We start from the raw sequence: 16,271 nt of genomic DNA, 5'->3' as shown, positions 1-16,271 counted from the left end.
AAAAGGGAGGAAACTGGCACAAAGAGCAGAAGTAAATATACAAGAGACACACGAGGAAAGGTACCTTCAAAATAAAACAGGAAGCAACTGAAAAGGAACATGAAACCAACACATAGACCAACATGGAAACAAACAGGGAGACACGGGAAACGTGGCAAAGGAAACACAGGAATGGACCCCAATGAAACGAAACTAGAAACCTAAAGACCATGATAAGTCTTTTCTCTGGCCAGGCTCCTGGTCCACTCCCCATGAGCCTCATCACTGCCTGAGATCCTCCACAGGACCCTGCTAACACTCCAGCTGCCCTTCAGATGTGGGACTCTCTGCAAACTCAACATCCTTCTTCACATCTCGTCTTAAGACTCGCTTTTATCACAATGCTTATTCTTAATTGTTGGTGTTTGTTGTAACTGTTCAATTTGTCTTATCTGGGGAAATTTCATGTTTTGGATAATACTGACTTGTTTAATGGTGACATACTTTTTGAAAGGGGATATATAAATTATTTTTTATTTATTTATTTTGTCACCAAGGAAAAACTTTGCATGTATTGCAGAAACTTTGAGCCTTCAACATTATAGCCTCTCATGACAAGGTTGGTATATACAATCCTGCACGCTCTGCTGGATAAGATAAGATAAGATAAGATAAGATAAGATAAGATAAGATGAGATGAGATGAGATGAGATGAGATGAGATGAGATGAGATGAGATAAGATAAGATATTTTTTTAAAAAAAAGGAATTTATTGTGCCAGATATTGTGCCTGTACATAAAGAGTAAAAGAGTAAAAGAGAACAAAATGAACACTGACATAAATAAAGCCTGTCATTCCCATTTACTGTCACTAGTGTGTGCTTGGTGCAGTTCCACTCCGGTGCGATAGGTGGCGGTATGAACCTCAGCTGTCTGCAGCGTTGCTAGCCAGCGGCACAAAGAGGAAGACTTAATGTTTACAAGGGAAGTGAGAGTTGTGTAAGGTAAATTAATCTACGATTTTACCCATTTTTGAAGGTGACACGACAAAGAGTTTCCAGACAGCTAAAGAAATGGAGCTGATTTTACTGACAAATGTCGCACGACGTCCAGTTTAGCAAGTAGACAAGCTGCTAGCTAGCCCCGTTAGCCTCAAATGACCTCCGACATCCATCTGCTGTCAGTTGTGTGCATGTAGTTAGCTAAGGTGGTATTTACACATACATAGGTTTAGTTTTGACATTGTTTTATGTCAATAAATGTTTTAACATAAAACTGTGGCATGTTGACGGGTTTGTAATAGAAAGAGGGGAGCATAGAAAAGATAGACATGCTGCCTTTTGTTAAAAACACAAGGAAAGGTGAGCTAAAAGGAACATCAGTAACTGCCTAGGAGCTAATCTGCTGGTGGGAAACAACCTGAGACCAGAAAGTACCAGGTGATGCTGACCATAATTTCAGACAGACTTTGGTGTTCAACTCAAAATGTTGTGGGAAGGTCACTGACAGTGATAGCAAAGTTAGCATAAAGTTAGCATTTATTCATTGACTTAGCTGCCATTCATACTGTAGGCGGGGACTTAGTTTGACAAGTGTCCCCCTACTAGGACTTGGATGGATGCTAGGCTCTGTTTAGAGGACATACTGAGTGCCTAGTGAAAAAATGAAGGTCAGGTTCATTATTAAAACAGGGCCTGACACCAGCTAGCTTGTACAGGCTCCATTCCTGAGTGTTTTAGGCTATGGGGACATTATTTCTATGCATGTGGCTGCTCCTACTCATGGTGTAGTACTCATCTCTATGGACCAAGGAGACAGCAGCATTGCTATAATGTTTGCTCTGCAAAGCAATACTGATTAAACTTCCTTCTGACTTGTTTAATCTTCTATTACTACCAACACCAGGAGATAGTGTCACTCATCTAATGAGCTGCTCTGAATGGTTCCCAGACTTTGCCCCAAACTTGGTCAAATATATTATTATCAATAAACCAAATCTTTTTCTGCCTTCTCTCTCTCCAGGAGTCTTCACCTCATGCTGATGCTGGAGAACTGAGAGGTGTTCTTCCATCATGGAGGCTGTAGTCGACTTCCTGAATGCGTTCATCGGCGAGGCCAGTGGATTTTCTGTGACGCTCAGCCTCTTCCTCGTCTTTCTGGGTCTCCTCTACTGGTGAGTAAACGCCAGCAGCTCTGTTTATTATGTTGTACATAAAACATGATAAAGCTAATTATATAATAGGCTAAACACATTTAATGGAGCTGATGAGGTAAACAGCTGTAATAGTGAATCTTAGTGAATGTTTGTATTTGTTCCTGTATTGGGATTCATTCTTTTCAGTCATCACCACATTTGAACACCTTTGCCTCCAGGTATTCAGTCTACCCATTTTCTGTCCTCTCTCGATGTGGCATCAAACATCCAAAGCCAGTTCCTTTCTTAGGCAACATATTCATGTTTCGCCAGGTGAGATACCTGTTTACAGAGAACCATCTGAATAATCTCCAACATCTGCTTGTGTCCAGTTTGGAATTATGTTCAGACTGAGCTCAGGTTGTTTTTAACATTTCTTCCAGGGATTTTTCAACCCAATCTCTGATCTTATAAAGACACATGGCAGGATATGTGGGTAAGTCAACAATACTTCATTCACCAGCATCTGACTGCTGATAATCTGAACTTTTACTGATTTTAATTTGCCCAGAGTGTGAAATGAGATGAATGCTGGTCAGTAATGAGGTTGCTGTTTAATGTGACTCCACACATATGGCATTTATTGTATATTTCAGGTATTATTTGGGCCGCAGACCGGTGGTGGTGGTAGCAGACCCTGATATGCTCAGACAAGTGATGGTCAGGGATTTCAGCAGCTTCCCTAACAGAATGGTGAGGACATTCATCAGAGTGTGTAGATGCACAACATGTGCATATTCACACGTCTGTGATATGTTTTAACCAACATTTGCACCTGTGGTTTCCTGTTTATCTGTGCAGACGATTCGCTTTGCCACCAAGCCCATGACCGACTGTCTGCTCATGTTGAGGAATGAACGGTGGAAGAGAGTGCGCAGCATCCTGACTCCATCCTTCAGTGGTGCCAAAATGAAAGAAGTGAGATGATAATATTCAGATTATTAGGGGGAGAGTTGTTACGAACTGAGTGTAAATTATGAGGATTCTTTCCCTGTGTGTTCCAAACAAATGAAATCACAGTTTCATATAGTAAGAAAGGTGATTTGATGTAGCTGTTGAGGAGTGATTCTTTAGTTAACTTTAGTAAACACCAGATCTGTGGACACAGTTCCACAGTTTGGGTGCAGAGAAGGTGAGAGGACGTGAAGGCCCTCTGTGTTGAAGTACAGAGAGCCTCTCATCAGGTTACTTTACTCTGGTTTTATTCTTTAAATGATTCAGTTGTAAATGTTGTGGCCACATAGTCCTCTAGCATGTTTTTGTTTTTTACTTCTTTTCAAATCCAAGCAACTCAACATTTAAATAAATTACCTTTACCCTCTTAACGACAACTCATATGTATGTCTTTCAAAGTGAATCACATGTTCACCTCTTATTCATTTTAAGGGCTTTTTGTAGGTTTCTGGCGCTACATGTGGAACAGTGCATTAGTATTTTTAGGCTGTCTGTGGGCTCACTGTCTGCGACAGCAAGTTTTATCCCTGCTGTCATGAGTTTATTTCCTTCAAGGGGCCTCCACAGCCTCCTGCAGGTTAAACTAACAAAACACTTTTAGAGCTGATGAACTCTGAAACGACAAACAAACAAACCGGACCTGCAAACTCTTCACTCAGAACCAGCATCTTAACACATGATTTTCTAGTCCTCAGATATATGATGGCCTCTGCTTTTATTCAGAACGACTCAGTGCTGTTTCTCTACAGAGTGGTGGAAAACTCTCAGCAGTAGTTTTTATGTTCATTTGGCTTCAGTGTTGTGTGAAACCTCCTCAGTGCTGCACCAGAGTCTTGACTTCTTTCAGCAATTCATCTTACCTGTAGGTGTTTTTATTGATGTATTGATCCAGAAAGCCTTTTTCAGCTGTGTACTTTGTGCTTTCTGTGTTTGTTGAACCAGACGGTCCTTCTGCTTGTTTGTTTTGTGCCTTTGATCAAAGATGATTCACTAAAGCTGTGTCTGCAGAACAGGTTGGCGTCTGTTTCCCACTTTGTAGAAGTTATCAGTTACAGCAGGCGTCTGTTTGTTTGGGTGTAGATGGTTCCACTCATCAACACAGCCTCTGATGCCCTGATGAACAACCTGAATGTCCACGCTGAGTCAGGAGAGGCCTTTGACATCCACAGGTATCCACAGACACAGTGAGTTGGGTGGTGTATGGGAATTACCTCTTTGTCGTTTCTCTCATATTGTTGTTGGTGTTCGTTCCTTTGCAGGTGTTTTGGCTGCTTCACCATGGACGTCATTGCCAGCGTGGCATTTGGAACTCAGGTGGACTCTCAGAACAACCCAGATGACCCGTTTGTCCACCACGCTCAGATGTTCTTCTCCTTTTCCTTCTTCAGACCCATCATGTTGTTTTTCAGTCAGTCAATGTTATTTATTTTTTTGCATTTGAAAGGTTTATGTAGGACATATAGACACATAGAGGGAGATGATGAGGAAAATAAATGTGATTTAAGAAACCTGAACATAACAATAGGGGTGCGTGATATTAGATCATTAACGATTTAAACGTGTAAACGATCTGCCAAAGCCAGGAGATCATGTGGATCATTTAGGTCACATTCTATAAATTGCAGTTCTATGCTGTTGCACTGATGCACCAGACGTATTACGTCATCAACCTGACCGACCAATCGAATTACGGGCAGTGACGCAACTTCTTACCTGCCTCCTTGGTTGCATGTGCAGCGGTAGCCGCATGGAGAGCCACGGCTGAAAGCCAAACAGAGCCGCAGCTTTTAAAAACAAACCAAGAATCAACAGATGACAGTTCATTTGTAGTTCTAAACATGTTTAGGGTGTTTCCTACTCACTGTTTGTCTGTCCCACGACATTGTTCCTCTCTCCTACAGCGTCCATTACAATCACAAGTAAATAACAATTATGCAAATTAGGTGATGACATCATTTAGCGACTTTTAGGACAGCCAATAGCTACTCTCCTTACTGAGGAGTTGGCAACGCTGCACGACAAACTTGTTCAATAAGTTGAAGAGAAAGCGCCCTGAACAGTAAGCTGAGAGCCGAACTGGACCGCCGGCAGCACCGCAGCCAGAGGCAGCAGCTGGACCCAAACAGACCACGTTAACACGGGCATTTGGTAAAGGCGCTCTGTAAGCGGTGGAAAGAGGCAACAGAAGCAGTCAACTTTTATTTATAGCAAAAGATATGGTTCCATTCAAGACAGTAGAAAACGAGGGGTTCAGAATCCTGCCAAAGCAGTCGACCCGCGGTACGAGCTGCTCAGCCCAAAATACTTCTCCAGCGCTGCCGTTCCACGTCTCTGCTCTGAATGCTGAGAAAACACAGAGTTCAGAACGTCCAGTTTTTCACAATAACAAGTGATCTGTGGTCCAGCTGAACTTAGTCTCAAACTTACATGTAAGATCGTGATAAAATCAAAGTCGTGATTTTATAATAAAAAAATCGTGATGTGATGTTTTTGCCATATCACCCACCCCGACATAATATGTGTTTGTGCACAAACAAAGCATGATATGTTATTATTGTGCAGCCATATGCGCTTTGAGAAGTGAGAATGTCAGCTTTGGTTTCTCCAACTAACTCATGTGTTTGTGTGTCCAGTTGCTTTTCCGTTCATCATGGCTCCTCTGGCGAGATTCATCCCCAACAAAAGACGAGACCAGATGAATCAGTTCTTCATCAACATCATTCAGAAGATCATCAAGCAGAGAGAGGAGCAGCCTCCTGAGCAGGTGGTTCTCACAGACTCAGTGTTAAACAGTCAAAGCCTTTTAAATACGTGTCTTTACGTCTCACTGTCATTTCTTTTCTAATTCACTGATTCATCTTCTGTGTGTAGAGGCGTAGAGACTTCCTCCAGCTGATGTTAGATGCTCGAACCAGCAAAGAGATGGTGTCGTTGGAGCACTTTGACACAACAAACCACGCAGATGAGCTGGACCACAGGAACCAGCGGACACAGGCGTCGGCCTCGGATCAGGACAGCGGCCATCCGCACCCACAGGAGTCACCCGTCAGGCGGCCGCAGAAGAAGAAGATGACTGAGGATGAGGTTGTGGGTCAGGCTTTTGTCTTCCTCCTGGCAGGTTATGAAACCAGCAGCAACACGTTGGCCTTCACCTGCTACCTTCTGGCCCTCCACCCTGAGTGTCAACGCAGAGTCCAGGAGGAGGTGGATGATTTCTTCACCAGACATGTGAGTGTGTCGGATTCAGCTCTGACCACATTGTCTTTGCTTCATGGTGTCGGTGACATGAGATGACAGCCGTGGACAGTTCCTGGTTTACATGATGCTGCCTGTTGTTGTAGGACTCACCAGATTACACAAACGTCCAGGAGCTGAAGTATTTGGACATGGTTGTATGTGAAGCATTACGCCTCTACCCACCTGGATTCAGGTAAAGGAAAGACTTTAAACAACACATGTTCACTATGTTTACAGCTGTTAGACGTGTTGGACTCACACTGACCACGACAGTCAGGTGGAGTGAAGAAGGACCAGTGAGCTGAGAGTCATTCAACCTGCAGGACTGATCTCTCCTGTGGCCTTTTGTTCCACCAAGGTTTGCGCGTGAAATCGACCAAGACTGTGTGGTGAATGGTCAGATGCTTCCTAAAGGAGCGACACTGGAGATCCCAGCAGGCTTCCTCCATTCTGACCCAGAGCACTGGCCAGAGCCGGAGAAGTTCATCCCTGAAAGGTCTTCACTTCTCTCTAAGTCTGGACTGTAAAAGGCTGACGCTGGCGTTCTAAATTAGAATAAAATAGTCTATAAATTTCTAATAGCACCACCTGCAGTTAACTTGGTGTGTGCACCAGCCAATCAGAATGTTGGCTTTATAGAAATGACTTTCCAGCTAGATGTTATTCACACCACCTCACAACACAACCATCTAACAGTTGTGTATTAACATTACACCAAAGCACTGAACTGGTGTGATGACATTAACCTTCAGTCCAGTGAAATCACTGTACAGGGCCCCAACATGGATCCATCCATCGTCTCTACACCTTAATCCTCACCAGGGCCACTGCTTTTAATTCTCCTTAACATCCTACTTGTGGTTGGTCCCCAGGTTTACAGCAGAGGCCAAGGCCAGTCGACATCCGTTCGTGTACCTGCCGTTTGGGGCCGGCCCCCGAAACTGTGTGGGAATGAGGCTCGCCCAGCTGGAAATCAAAATGGCTCTGGTGCGTCTGTTCGGCAGGTTCAGCATCGTGGCCTGTTCTGAGACCAAGGTGAGCTGGAGCAGCTGCTCAGGAAAGCACATGAGTGGAAGAGCAACGCAGTATGTCTGCATTTATATACGTTAACCTGCAGTTATCAGTATAATAAACTGAAGAAGTCACTCAGTCTCTACAGTGTGCTGTAAAAAACATATGAAAATGGATTAAGTTCTTTTACACTTTGGTCATTGAATCTAAGGATTAGTGTGGAGGTGGCTGGAAGATGACATCATTTTATTTCTATTTATGTGTATAGGTGCAATATTTCATATATATATTCTGACACTGTTGTTGTTATTCTGTTTATATTTTGCTCTTTTTCCATCGCACTTGTTTTTTTCTTTTATAGATATAGATGTATTTATAGTTATTGTATTTATTAACCAGTCACTGCCTCACAAGCTCCAGTTCTGTGCTCCAGCAGCCAAACAACAACGTTGCCAGATTCACGGTTGTGCTTTTGTGCAATGACAATAAGGAAAGTCTGAGTCCATACCTCATATATTCATGTAGATGTTACACATGTCCTTATGGATTGAAGGATTCAGTTTGCATCTCTCAGCTATCTCCATATTTGTCCTTAACATCATGTTTAACTCGGAGAACTGTTTGCATCTTCCAGGTTCCTCTCGAGTTGAAGTCATCGAGCACTCTGGGGCCTAAAAACGGCATATTTGTGAAAATCACAAAGAGAGACGTAGGACAAGGTGAAGCCAGTTCTCCATCAGATGATTAGAAACTCTTCTTGGAAGGTAGAAAACAAACTCTATGAAAAGTTACAGAGAGCCGCGGGGAGGCTGGAAGTCTATGAGCAAAGAAACCAAACCCAGTGGTGGTAGAAGCAGCATCTTGGGTCACATTACCTCTGGAGACGGAGGAGAGGAGCAGCTGCTGTGTCCTCCACCTGCTCGACAAGCTGCTGTTCCACTAAACACATCCACTGCAAAAATATAAAGGAGCAATGCTTTTAAAAGTTTCACTAAGCTCGCCATATTCTCCTGAAAATGTGAAAGAATGAGTACAAGCACTGGATTTTATTTTTCTGTACATACACTGGACAGCTAGTCGACGGTGAGGAGATGTCTGCTGGTTTAGAGTGGCTTACTCTATCTTTAGTAGTTTATCTGCTTTCAGGTATTCATGATTTCCTGCAGTTAATATAATGAGAATATGAAAAGGCATTAATTGATTTAGTGTGTGTAGTTAAATATGATGATGATGATGATGATGAAGCTGCCTGCAGAGCTGGAGCAGTCACACAGGTCAAGTAGCACAACGCTCGTGATTGAATCTGTTACCTGAACATGTCAGTTTGCACATCCATCCATCTATCCATCCATCCATCATCTCTACACCTTAGTCCTCACCAGGGTCGTAGGGGGCGGAGCCTATCCCAGCTGACTCAGGGTAGGAGTCAGACGGGTTCTCCGGCTTCCTCCCGCAGAGGAAGCTGGAGAACCCGGAGAGAACCTACGCTGCACGGGGAGAACATGGAGACTCCCAGTTTTTCACATTGTGCCACCAAATGGCAGCTCTTCTGTTACGTTGTTAGTGAGGCAGTTGTTCTCACTCCTGCTGCTTCTTCGTATTTGTTCGCATCCCAGCAGCATCACTGCATTCATTCAGTTGGTATCGTTGGTATCTCACTGGAGTTTGATGCTCCAACATCCATCCATCCATCATCTCTACACCTTAGTCCTCATTAGGGTCATGGGGGGCTGGAGTCTATCCCAGCTGACTCAGGGTGAAGGCAGGGATGCTCCAGGATGACCGTTACATTTACTAAATAGGAACTGTCATGTCAGCTTGTTACCGTGTGTCTGAGTGATTCAGAGTGACGTAGTTTGACGTGAGAATGGTGCATTATTTGGCAAGAGGATGAATCCAGTCACTTGTTTTAGGTGTTACTGATGATATTTAATATACTGCAGACTCTATGTGGTCATTGTTCTGTATCAGCCAATCTTCTCCACTGAAAGCTGTTGTTTTAGAGTCTAGCAGGTGGTTTTGTAAAAGGAAAGAAAATGCTTGCTGCTGTTTTTATTCCTGACGAACACTGACAGTGTTTGTTGGATGTTACAGATTAGGAAACATGTCCTAACCACATTCCTCACCCGCATTTACTAACTCTACATGTAAGGAGCAGGAATACGAGCCTTTCATGACCTCTGTGCTCAGGTCATTCATTATTCTTAGAGGAGAACAGCTGCACCTGATTGAACATCACAACGAATCACATAGGAATCAGTCAGAGTTCAGACTGTGGCCGCAGTCATCTGAGATGGTTGAAGGAATTTTAAACTTGAATGTGTTTAATAGGAGTGATTTACTGATTATTATTTCAGATGTTTCTGTGAAACATTTTAGACTGGGACTGTCGTAATGATTTAAAACTGGTCAGATGCTGCTTGTAAATTTAAATAAAATAAAAACTTGGTGTGTTGAATGCACTGTAACAAATAAAGAGATTCCAATGGACTGCTTTGACGTTTTTGCCATGTGTTTATCTCATAACTACCAGTGAACACCACATCACTTGATGCCCTCACTGATGGTAAGAAGTGATAAAGATAAAGATAAAGATAAAGATAAAGATAAAGATCGACTTTATTGATCCCACAGTGGGGAAAGTTCACCTTTCACCGAAAGCAGCACACAATCGTCAGACTTTGGTAGATTAACGCTGTACAATGGCAGTGATGTATTTATAAGTTGAGGTGTGGTCACAGAGTCCTTCAGCCTCATGCTGTGTTTACTTAGTTTGAGAGGGACAGGTTTGGTTATCAGCTGATCTGAGGCGGAGTTACAGGATTCATGTTAAATGAACAGATCACAGAAGGATGTTTAGCATTTCTAAAAACTGTCCTGGTGTGATTAAAATTACTGCAGACTGTGTAGAAACTCTTATATCCGTGGGGGGAACATGAATTAAATAAATAAAAAATACATCCGTTTGTTTTTGTAAGTTCCGGTCTGTCTTGACCGTCGACTTTTAGCTCCGCCCCCCGCTGCTGCCGCCGCGGGCTCTCCGGGTGAGGGTTCGTGAGTCCACCTCCAATGTTTACAGAGCGAGGGTCGTGTCAGGTGAGTGAAGCTCCGTGTCTACCTGGTCTGAGTCGTGGACTGTAATGCAGCAGAGCAAACTTTATTCCAGGCAGATTTAGGAATGAAGCGGCTTTTATTTGCAAATGTTAAACGAGGATTTTAACAAATAAGACAATCTGCTCATCAGCTGGTTCGTAGATTTATATTCATGAGCTGGTTAGCCTCACATGACCTGCGACTTCCGGGTTTGCATGGGGGCATTTCTGCAGCAAAACTATGTGTCCATGCGTATGGAGAGCTGTGTGTCTGCATCTCAGTCTGTCCGAAGTGACATCTGTCAATGTGGAAAAGAAGTTGTCAGTGCGAACCGGAAGTTGTCTGTAATTAGGTAATCAAATGTGTAAAAACATCTGCTCATCTGTCTTAAAATGTGTACATGTAGTAAGAGCTGTCAATGCGCACAGAGGTATTAGAAGTTGAAAAATCTACGTATTCTCATGCAAATGCTGAAAACAGACAAACCACCAGTCAGGAGTCGAGCGGCTTCACCATTGGCTGTCTTTGAACACGTGGCTTTTGCTGCACTTCTGTTGTGAGAGCATCTGAAACTTGGAGCATCTGAACATCAGGGTTTCTGTGCCCTGAGCTCAGGTTCACAGGATCGTCCCCTGTGGCTGCTGCCGCTCTGCTGCTCTGTGCCTCAGTAGCCACCAGGCGGCGCTGTGCATCAGAGGCTTTGAGTGAACGCGACACAAGAATCCCGATAGGTGTATGTGAACAAGCAAACTGTTTAATGCTAGTGCTGCTTCATGACAGTTTGTGCTCAGCGACCCATAAACTCAGCAGACGTAACTCGTTCACTTTTACCTGTAATGTTATATTTTTAGGAGGCTCACCAAGTGCCTCAATAATTATACAAACTGCAAAAAACACCAACATGAACTCAGTGTGTGGTCGGGACTCCATCGTTCTCTGCACCCTGCCTCACAAGGTCACTCAAATACTACTAGTAGTAATAATACTAATAATAAACTTTATTTCTATAGCACTTTTCAGAACAGGGTTACACAGTGCTTTATAGATTCAAAGAGAAGTGTACGGAAAACAGAAAACAAGGACATTAAGAGAAGTAAAAAGCAAATAAAAAAGAAGAAGAAATGGTGAAGGTGAAACACATAAAGCATGAAAGAGGATAAAACAATATACAAATATATAAGAAGAATAAAAACCCAGTAAATGAAGACAGTTAAGAGACAATAAAGGAATAAAACAGTTAGAAGATAAAATGTCCTGTCCGTGATGCTGCCATCAAACGGAGTAAAAGTCCTCTCATAAAACAACTCCTGTAAAAGCACATCTGTAAAAATGTGTTTTCAAAAGAGTTTTAAAGGAGGACAAAGTGCTTGTAGATCTGATCTCAGGGAGGCTGGTCCAGAGGGTGGGGTTCTGACAGAAAAGGCCCGGTCACCTTTGGTCCTCCACTGTGGGACGGTGAGCAGAACCTCGGCTGTGGGACGGGGAGCAGAACCTCGGCTGTGGGGCGGTGAGCAGAACCTCGGCTGTGGGACGGTGAGCAGAACCTCGGCTGTGGGACGAGGAGCAGAACCTCGGCTGTGGGACGGGGAGCAGAACCTCGGCTGAGGACCACAGGCTACGACCGGGCACATATAGGGTGAGGAGATCAGAAATGTACTGAGGTTCCAGTCCAGAGCGTACTTTATAGGTTAACAATAAAATCTTAGAATCTGTTCTAAAATGAATTGGAAGCCGATGAAGGGAAGCTGAAACAGGAGTCATGTGATGTCTCTTGTTGGATCTGGTGAGGAGTCGGGCTGCTGCGTTTTGGACCAGCTGTAGTTTGTGAAGACTCTGCTGGTTGAGAACAGTGTTCAGAGAGTTACAGTCGTCTAAACGAGATGAGATAAAAGCATGAATAACAATTTCTAAATGATGTCTGAATAAAACTGACCTCGCCTCAGAGAGTCTCCTGAGCTGCATAAAACAAGACTGAGCTGACCTGCTGGTTCAGGTTCTGGTTTCCATCAAAGATCACCCCAATACGTTTACATTGTGCAGCTATATTACAGGATAATGAACCTAAGTGTGCTGCTGCTGTGGCTGAACCAGGACCAGTAATCATTACTTCGGTTTTGTCTTTTAAGGTCCTGGATGGAGCTGTTCAGAGACTGTAACTGATTAAAATCATTGGGCTTAAAAGACAGGAACAGTTGTGTATCATCCGCATACGAGTGAAAACTCAGGTTGTGATTGCGGGTGACTCTGCGAAAGCCTCCGATGCACAGCGCTGCCTGGTGGCTACTGAGGCACAGAGCAGCAGAGCGGCAGCAGCCACAGTGGACGATCCTGTGAGCCTGAGCTCAGGGCACAGAAACCCTGATGTTCAGATGCTCCAAGTTTCAGATTCTCTCACAGCAGAAGTGCAGCAAAATCATGTGTTCAAAGACAGCCAATGGTGAAGCCGCTCGACTCCTAACTGGTGGTTTGTCTGTTTTCAGTATTTGTATTCGAATACGTAGATTTTTCAGCTTCTCATACCTCTGTACTCATTGACAACTCTTTGTATGTGTTGACAAATAGTTTTACTACAATAATGCCCCCATAGGTTTGCTGTCAGTTACAGTCATCCAAATTTAACCAAATTTATTGGTATTAAAGAAAAGGCGAAAATCACAAAAGTCACTCAAATAACTAGAATCTGAAAACAGTAATAATAAATAAAAATTTGCTAAATTGTAATTCAGTGAAATCAGACATTGCCTTTGAATTGTGGTTGAAAAGAATAATAATAAAAAAAAACTGTCCCGGACCAATCAGAGCCCTTTGCTGATGAGCAGTGGGTCAGAACACCTGTCAACAGGTGCAGAAGTCTATTATTTCTGCTGAACCACAATTCAAAAGCAACGTCATGATTTACATTAAATTTTTATTTATTATTACTTTTGTCAATTTCAGCTTATTTCACTGACAGCTGTTGTTTTCCTTCTTTAACGGGAGGCTGTGAACACATCTGAGGACAGCTGTAGGTGTATGTAGTTAGCTTCAGCAGTACGTACACATAATTTATTTTTGACATTTTCTAAAGGGGACAGACGTGCCCTCTTTCTGTTAAAAATGCAAGAAAAATGTGAAAAATAACTGCCAAGTTGTCTTAAAACAAACAAACAAAAACCCTACCAGCTAGTCTGTAGGAAAAAACAACCTGAGAGCATAAAGCAGAGGAACATACTGCCATCTCACTGGTTTCCTTCTTCACATGACTGAGAGCCACAAGACAGTATTTGAAGTCAGGCTTTGGTTTAGCTCAGAATGTTGTAGTTAAGATGATAGCAAAGTCTGCATGAACATTTAATAACTGATTCAGCTGGTGTTCATACTTCAGGTTGGGACTTACTGAAGGTTTAGATTGTGGGACATTATGTACATGCACATGGCTGCTCCTACAGGTCACTGCCCAAGATGAGATAAGATAAGATCAGATCAGATCAGATCAGATAATATTTTATTGGTCCTGAGCATCTGTCTGCATGACATCCAGGAGAAGTGGAGATGAATCAGCCTAAACTCTCTTAAATCAAAGTTAAATGAATAAATATGAATAAAATTACTCTTCTGTGTTTGTTGTTTCTCTCCAGAAGTCTTCACCTCATGCTGATGCTGGAGAACTGAGAGGTGTTCTTCCATCATGGAGGCTGTAGTCGACTTCCTGAATGCGTTCATCGGCGAGGCCAGTGGATTTTCTGTGACGCTCAGCCTCTTCCTCGTCTTTCTGGGTCTCCTCTACTGGTGAGTAAATGCCAGCAGCTCAGTTTATTATGTTGTACATAAAACATGATAAAGCTAATTATATAATAGCTTGTGATGCTGGAGCTGCTGTCGAAAAAGGCATTTATATAATCTACCAGACACATTCTGTAGAGATGGCAGGTAAATAACTGTAAAGATAAAGATAAACTTTATTGATCCCACAGTGGGGAAAGTTCACCGTTACAACAGCTCCAAAAAAAAAAAGTAAGTGTGCAGTCAGTGCAAGAATCATTTGGGAACACCCAGTGCAAAAAAATGCAAGTGAAAAAAAACATTATGTACAGAAGATTTTTTTTTTTAAAGAAAACTATATACACAGAGGTGGTAGTGGTGGTTATTGCACATAGTGGGTTTATTGGTGGAAAAAAGTGCAGCGTCGTAAAGTCTGACGGATGTTGGGACGAAGGACCTGCGGAAACCTTCTTACACTTTGGGTGTCGCAGTCTGTCGCTGAACGCGCTGCTTAAGGAGTTCACAGTCTGATGCAGAGGCTGGGAGGTGTTTCCTCTGATGGCAGACAGTCTCTCCCACCACCTCCATGGAGTCCACAGACCGAGCCGGCTCTTTTTATCAGTCTGTTGAGTCGGCTCTTATCACACTCTACTACTGTAACAGTGAATCTTAGTGAATGTTTGTATTTGTTCCTGTATTGGGTTTCATTCTTTTCAGTCATCACCACATTTGAACACCTTTGCCTCCAGGTATTCAGTCTACCCATTTTCTGTCCTCTCTCGATGTGGCATCAAACATCCAAAGCCAGTTCCTTTCTTAGGCAACATATTCCTGTTTCGCCAGGTGAGATACCTGTTTACAGAGAACCATCTGAATAATCTCCAACATCTGCTTGTGTCCAGTTTGGAATAATGTTCAGACTGAGCTCAGGTTGTTTTTGACATTTCTTTCAGGGATTTTTCAGCCCATTGTCTGATCTTATAAAGACACATGGCAGGATATGCGGGTAAGTCAACAATACTTCCTTCACCAGCATCTGACTGATGATAATCTGAACTTTTGCTGATTTTAATTTGCCCAGAGTGTGAAATGAGATGAATACTGGTCAGTAATTAGGTTGCTGTTTAATGTGACTCCACACATATGGCATTTATTGTATATTTCAGGTATTATTTGGGCCGCACACCGGTGGTGCTGGTCGCAGACCCTGATATGCTCAGACAAGTGATGGTCAAGGATTTCAGCAGCTTCCCCAACAGAAGGGTGAGGACATTCATCAGAGCGTGTAGATGCACAACATGTGCATATTCATGATTCCAACACAAGCCTCAGAGATTATAATAAGACGCTTTGGTCTGTGTTTTCTCTGTTTGTGTGTGCAGACAATTCCCTTTGCCCCCAAGCCCATGTCTGACACTCTGCTCCTGTTAAAGAACGACCGGTGGAAGAGAGTCCGGAGCATCGTGAGCCCATCCTTCAGTGGTGCCAGAATGAAAGAAGTGAGATAGCAATGTTCAGATTGTTAGGGGGGGAGCTGGTACTAACTGTGAAATATTGGACCAGATTGAGTTTCTGTCATATTTGAATGTAGACTGTGGATAAAAGAAATGCAATCACAGCTTCTTACAGTAGGAGAGGTAACGTGATATAGCTGTTGAGGAGGGATTCTTTTGAATTCAGGGTGACGTGTGCTGGTCTTGTGTTGTGCCCTGGTCTACGGCAGGGGTGTCGAACCGCGGTCCTCGAGGGCCGCAATCCTGCATGTTTTAGACGTGTCCCTCTTCCAACACACCTGATTCACATGATCAACTCATCATCAAGCTCTGCAGAAGCCCGATAACGATCCTGATCATTTGAATCAGGTGTGTTGGAAGAAGGAAACATCTAAAACTTGCAGGAGTGCGGCCCTCGAGGACCGGATTTCGACACCCCTGGTCTACAGGAACCTTTGGCAGAACCTGAGTTTTTGCTCCACCAGACTTCCCCCTCCAAGAAAAGGCCAAGTGTCAAAAACCAGCAGCATCTTTTATTTTATGAGTACAGAGGGAGACATGAGCCAACA

At 43.2% G+C, this 16,271-nt stretch overlaps 2 protein-coding genes across 2 annotated transcripts in view; both read left to right on the top strand.

Annotated features, from left to right (window-relative positions):
• Window positions 1-935: 935 nt before the first annotated feature.
• Window positions 936-8,764, top strand: tbxas1 (thromboxane A synthase 1 (platelet)). The gene is made up of 14 exons (XM_008291990.1): window positions 936-983; window positions 2,002-2,152; window positions 2,353-2,446; window positions 2,557-2,609; window positions 2,770-2,866; window positions 2,975-3,091; window positions 4,208-4,296; window positions 4,387-4,535; window positions 5,761-5,891; window positions 5,999-6,355; window positions 6,469-6,557; window positions 6,723-6,860; window positions 7,237-7,399; window positions 8,010-8,764. The coding sequence occupies exons 2-14, from the start codon at window positions 2,052-2,054 to the stop codon at window positions 8,121-8,123; spliced, it is 1,692 nt and encodes a 563-aa protein (XP_008290212.1). The 5' UTR covers window positions 936-983; window positions 2,002-2,051; the 3' UTR covers window positions 8,124-8,764.
• A 1,551-nt stretch (window positions 8,765-10,315) lies between these two features.
• The window catches only part of LOC103364757 (thromboxane-A synthase-like), a 14,711-nt gene continuing 8,755 nt past the window's right edge, over window positions 10,316-16,271 (top strand). Inside the window, exons 1-6 of the mRNA XM_008291999.1 lie at window positions 10,316-10,471; window positions 14,086-14,236; window positions 14,959-15,052; window positions 15,163-15,215; window positions 15,376-15,472; window positions 15,592-15,708. Of these exons, the coding sequence (XP_008290221.1) occupies window positions 14,136-14,236; window positions 14,959-15,052; window positions 15,163-15,215; window positions 15,376-15,472; window positions 15,592-15,708 (462 nt within the window). The 5' untranslated portion in view covers window positions 10,316-10,471; window positions 14,086-14,135. The remainder of the gene's footprint in view (window positions 10,472-14,085; window positions 14,237-14,958; window positions 15,053-15,162; window positions 15,216-15,375; window positions 15,473-15,591; window positions 15,709-16,271) is intronic.

This window comes from Stegastes partitus, unplaced genomic scaffold (genome assembly GCF_000690725.1).
Source record: "Stegastes partitus isolate 25-593 unplaced genomic scaffold, Stegastes_partitus-1.0.2 Scaffold776, whole genome shotgun sequence".
NCBI classification, from domain to species: Eukaryota; Metazoa; Chordata; class Actinopteri; family Pomacentridae; genus Stegastes; species Stegastes partitus.
This window is presented reverse-complemented; position numbering and strand designations above follow the sequence as displayed.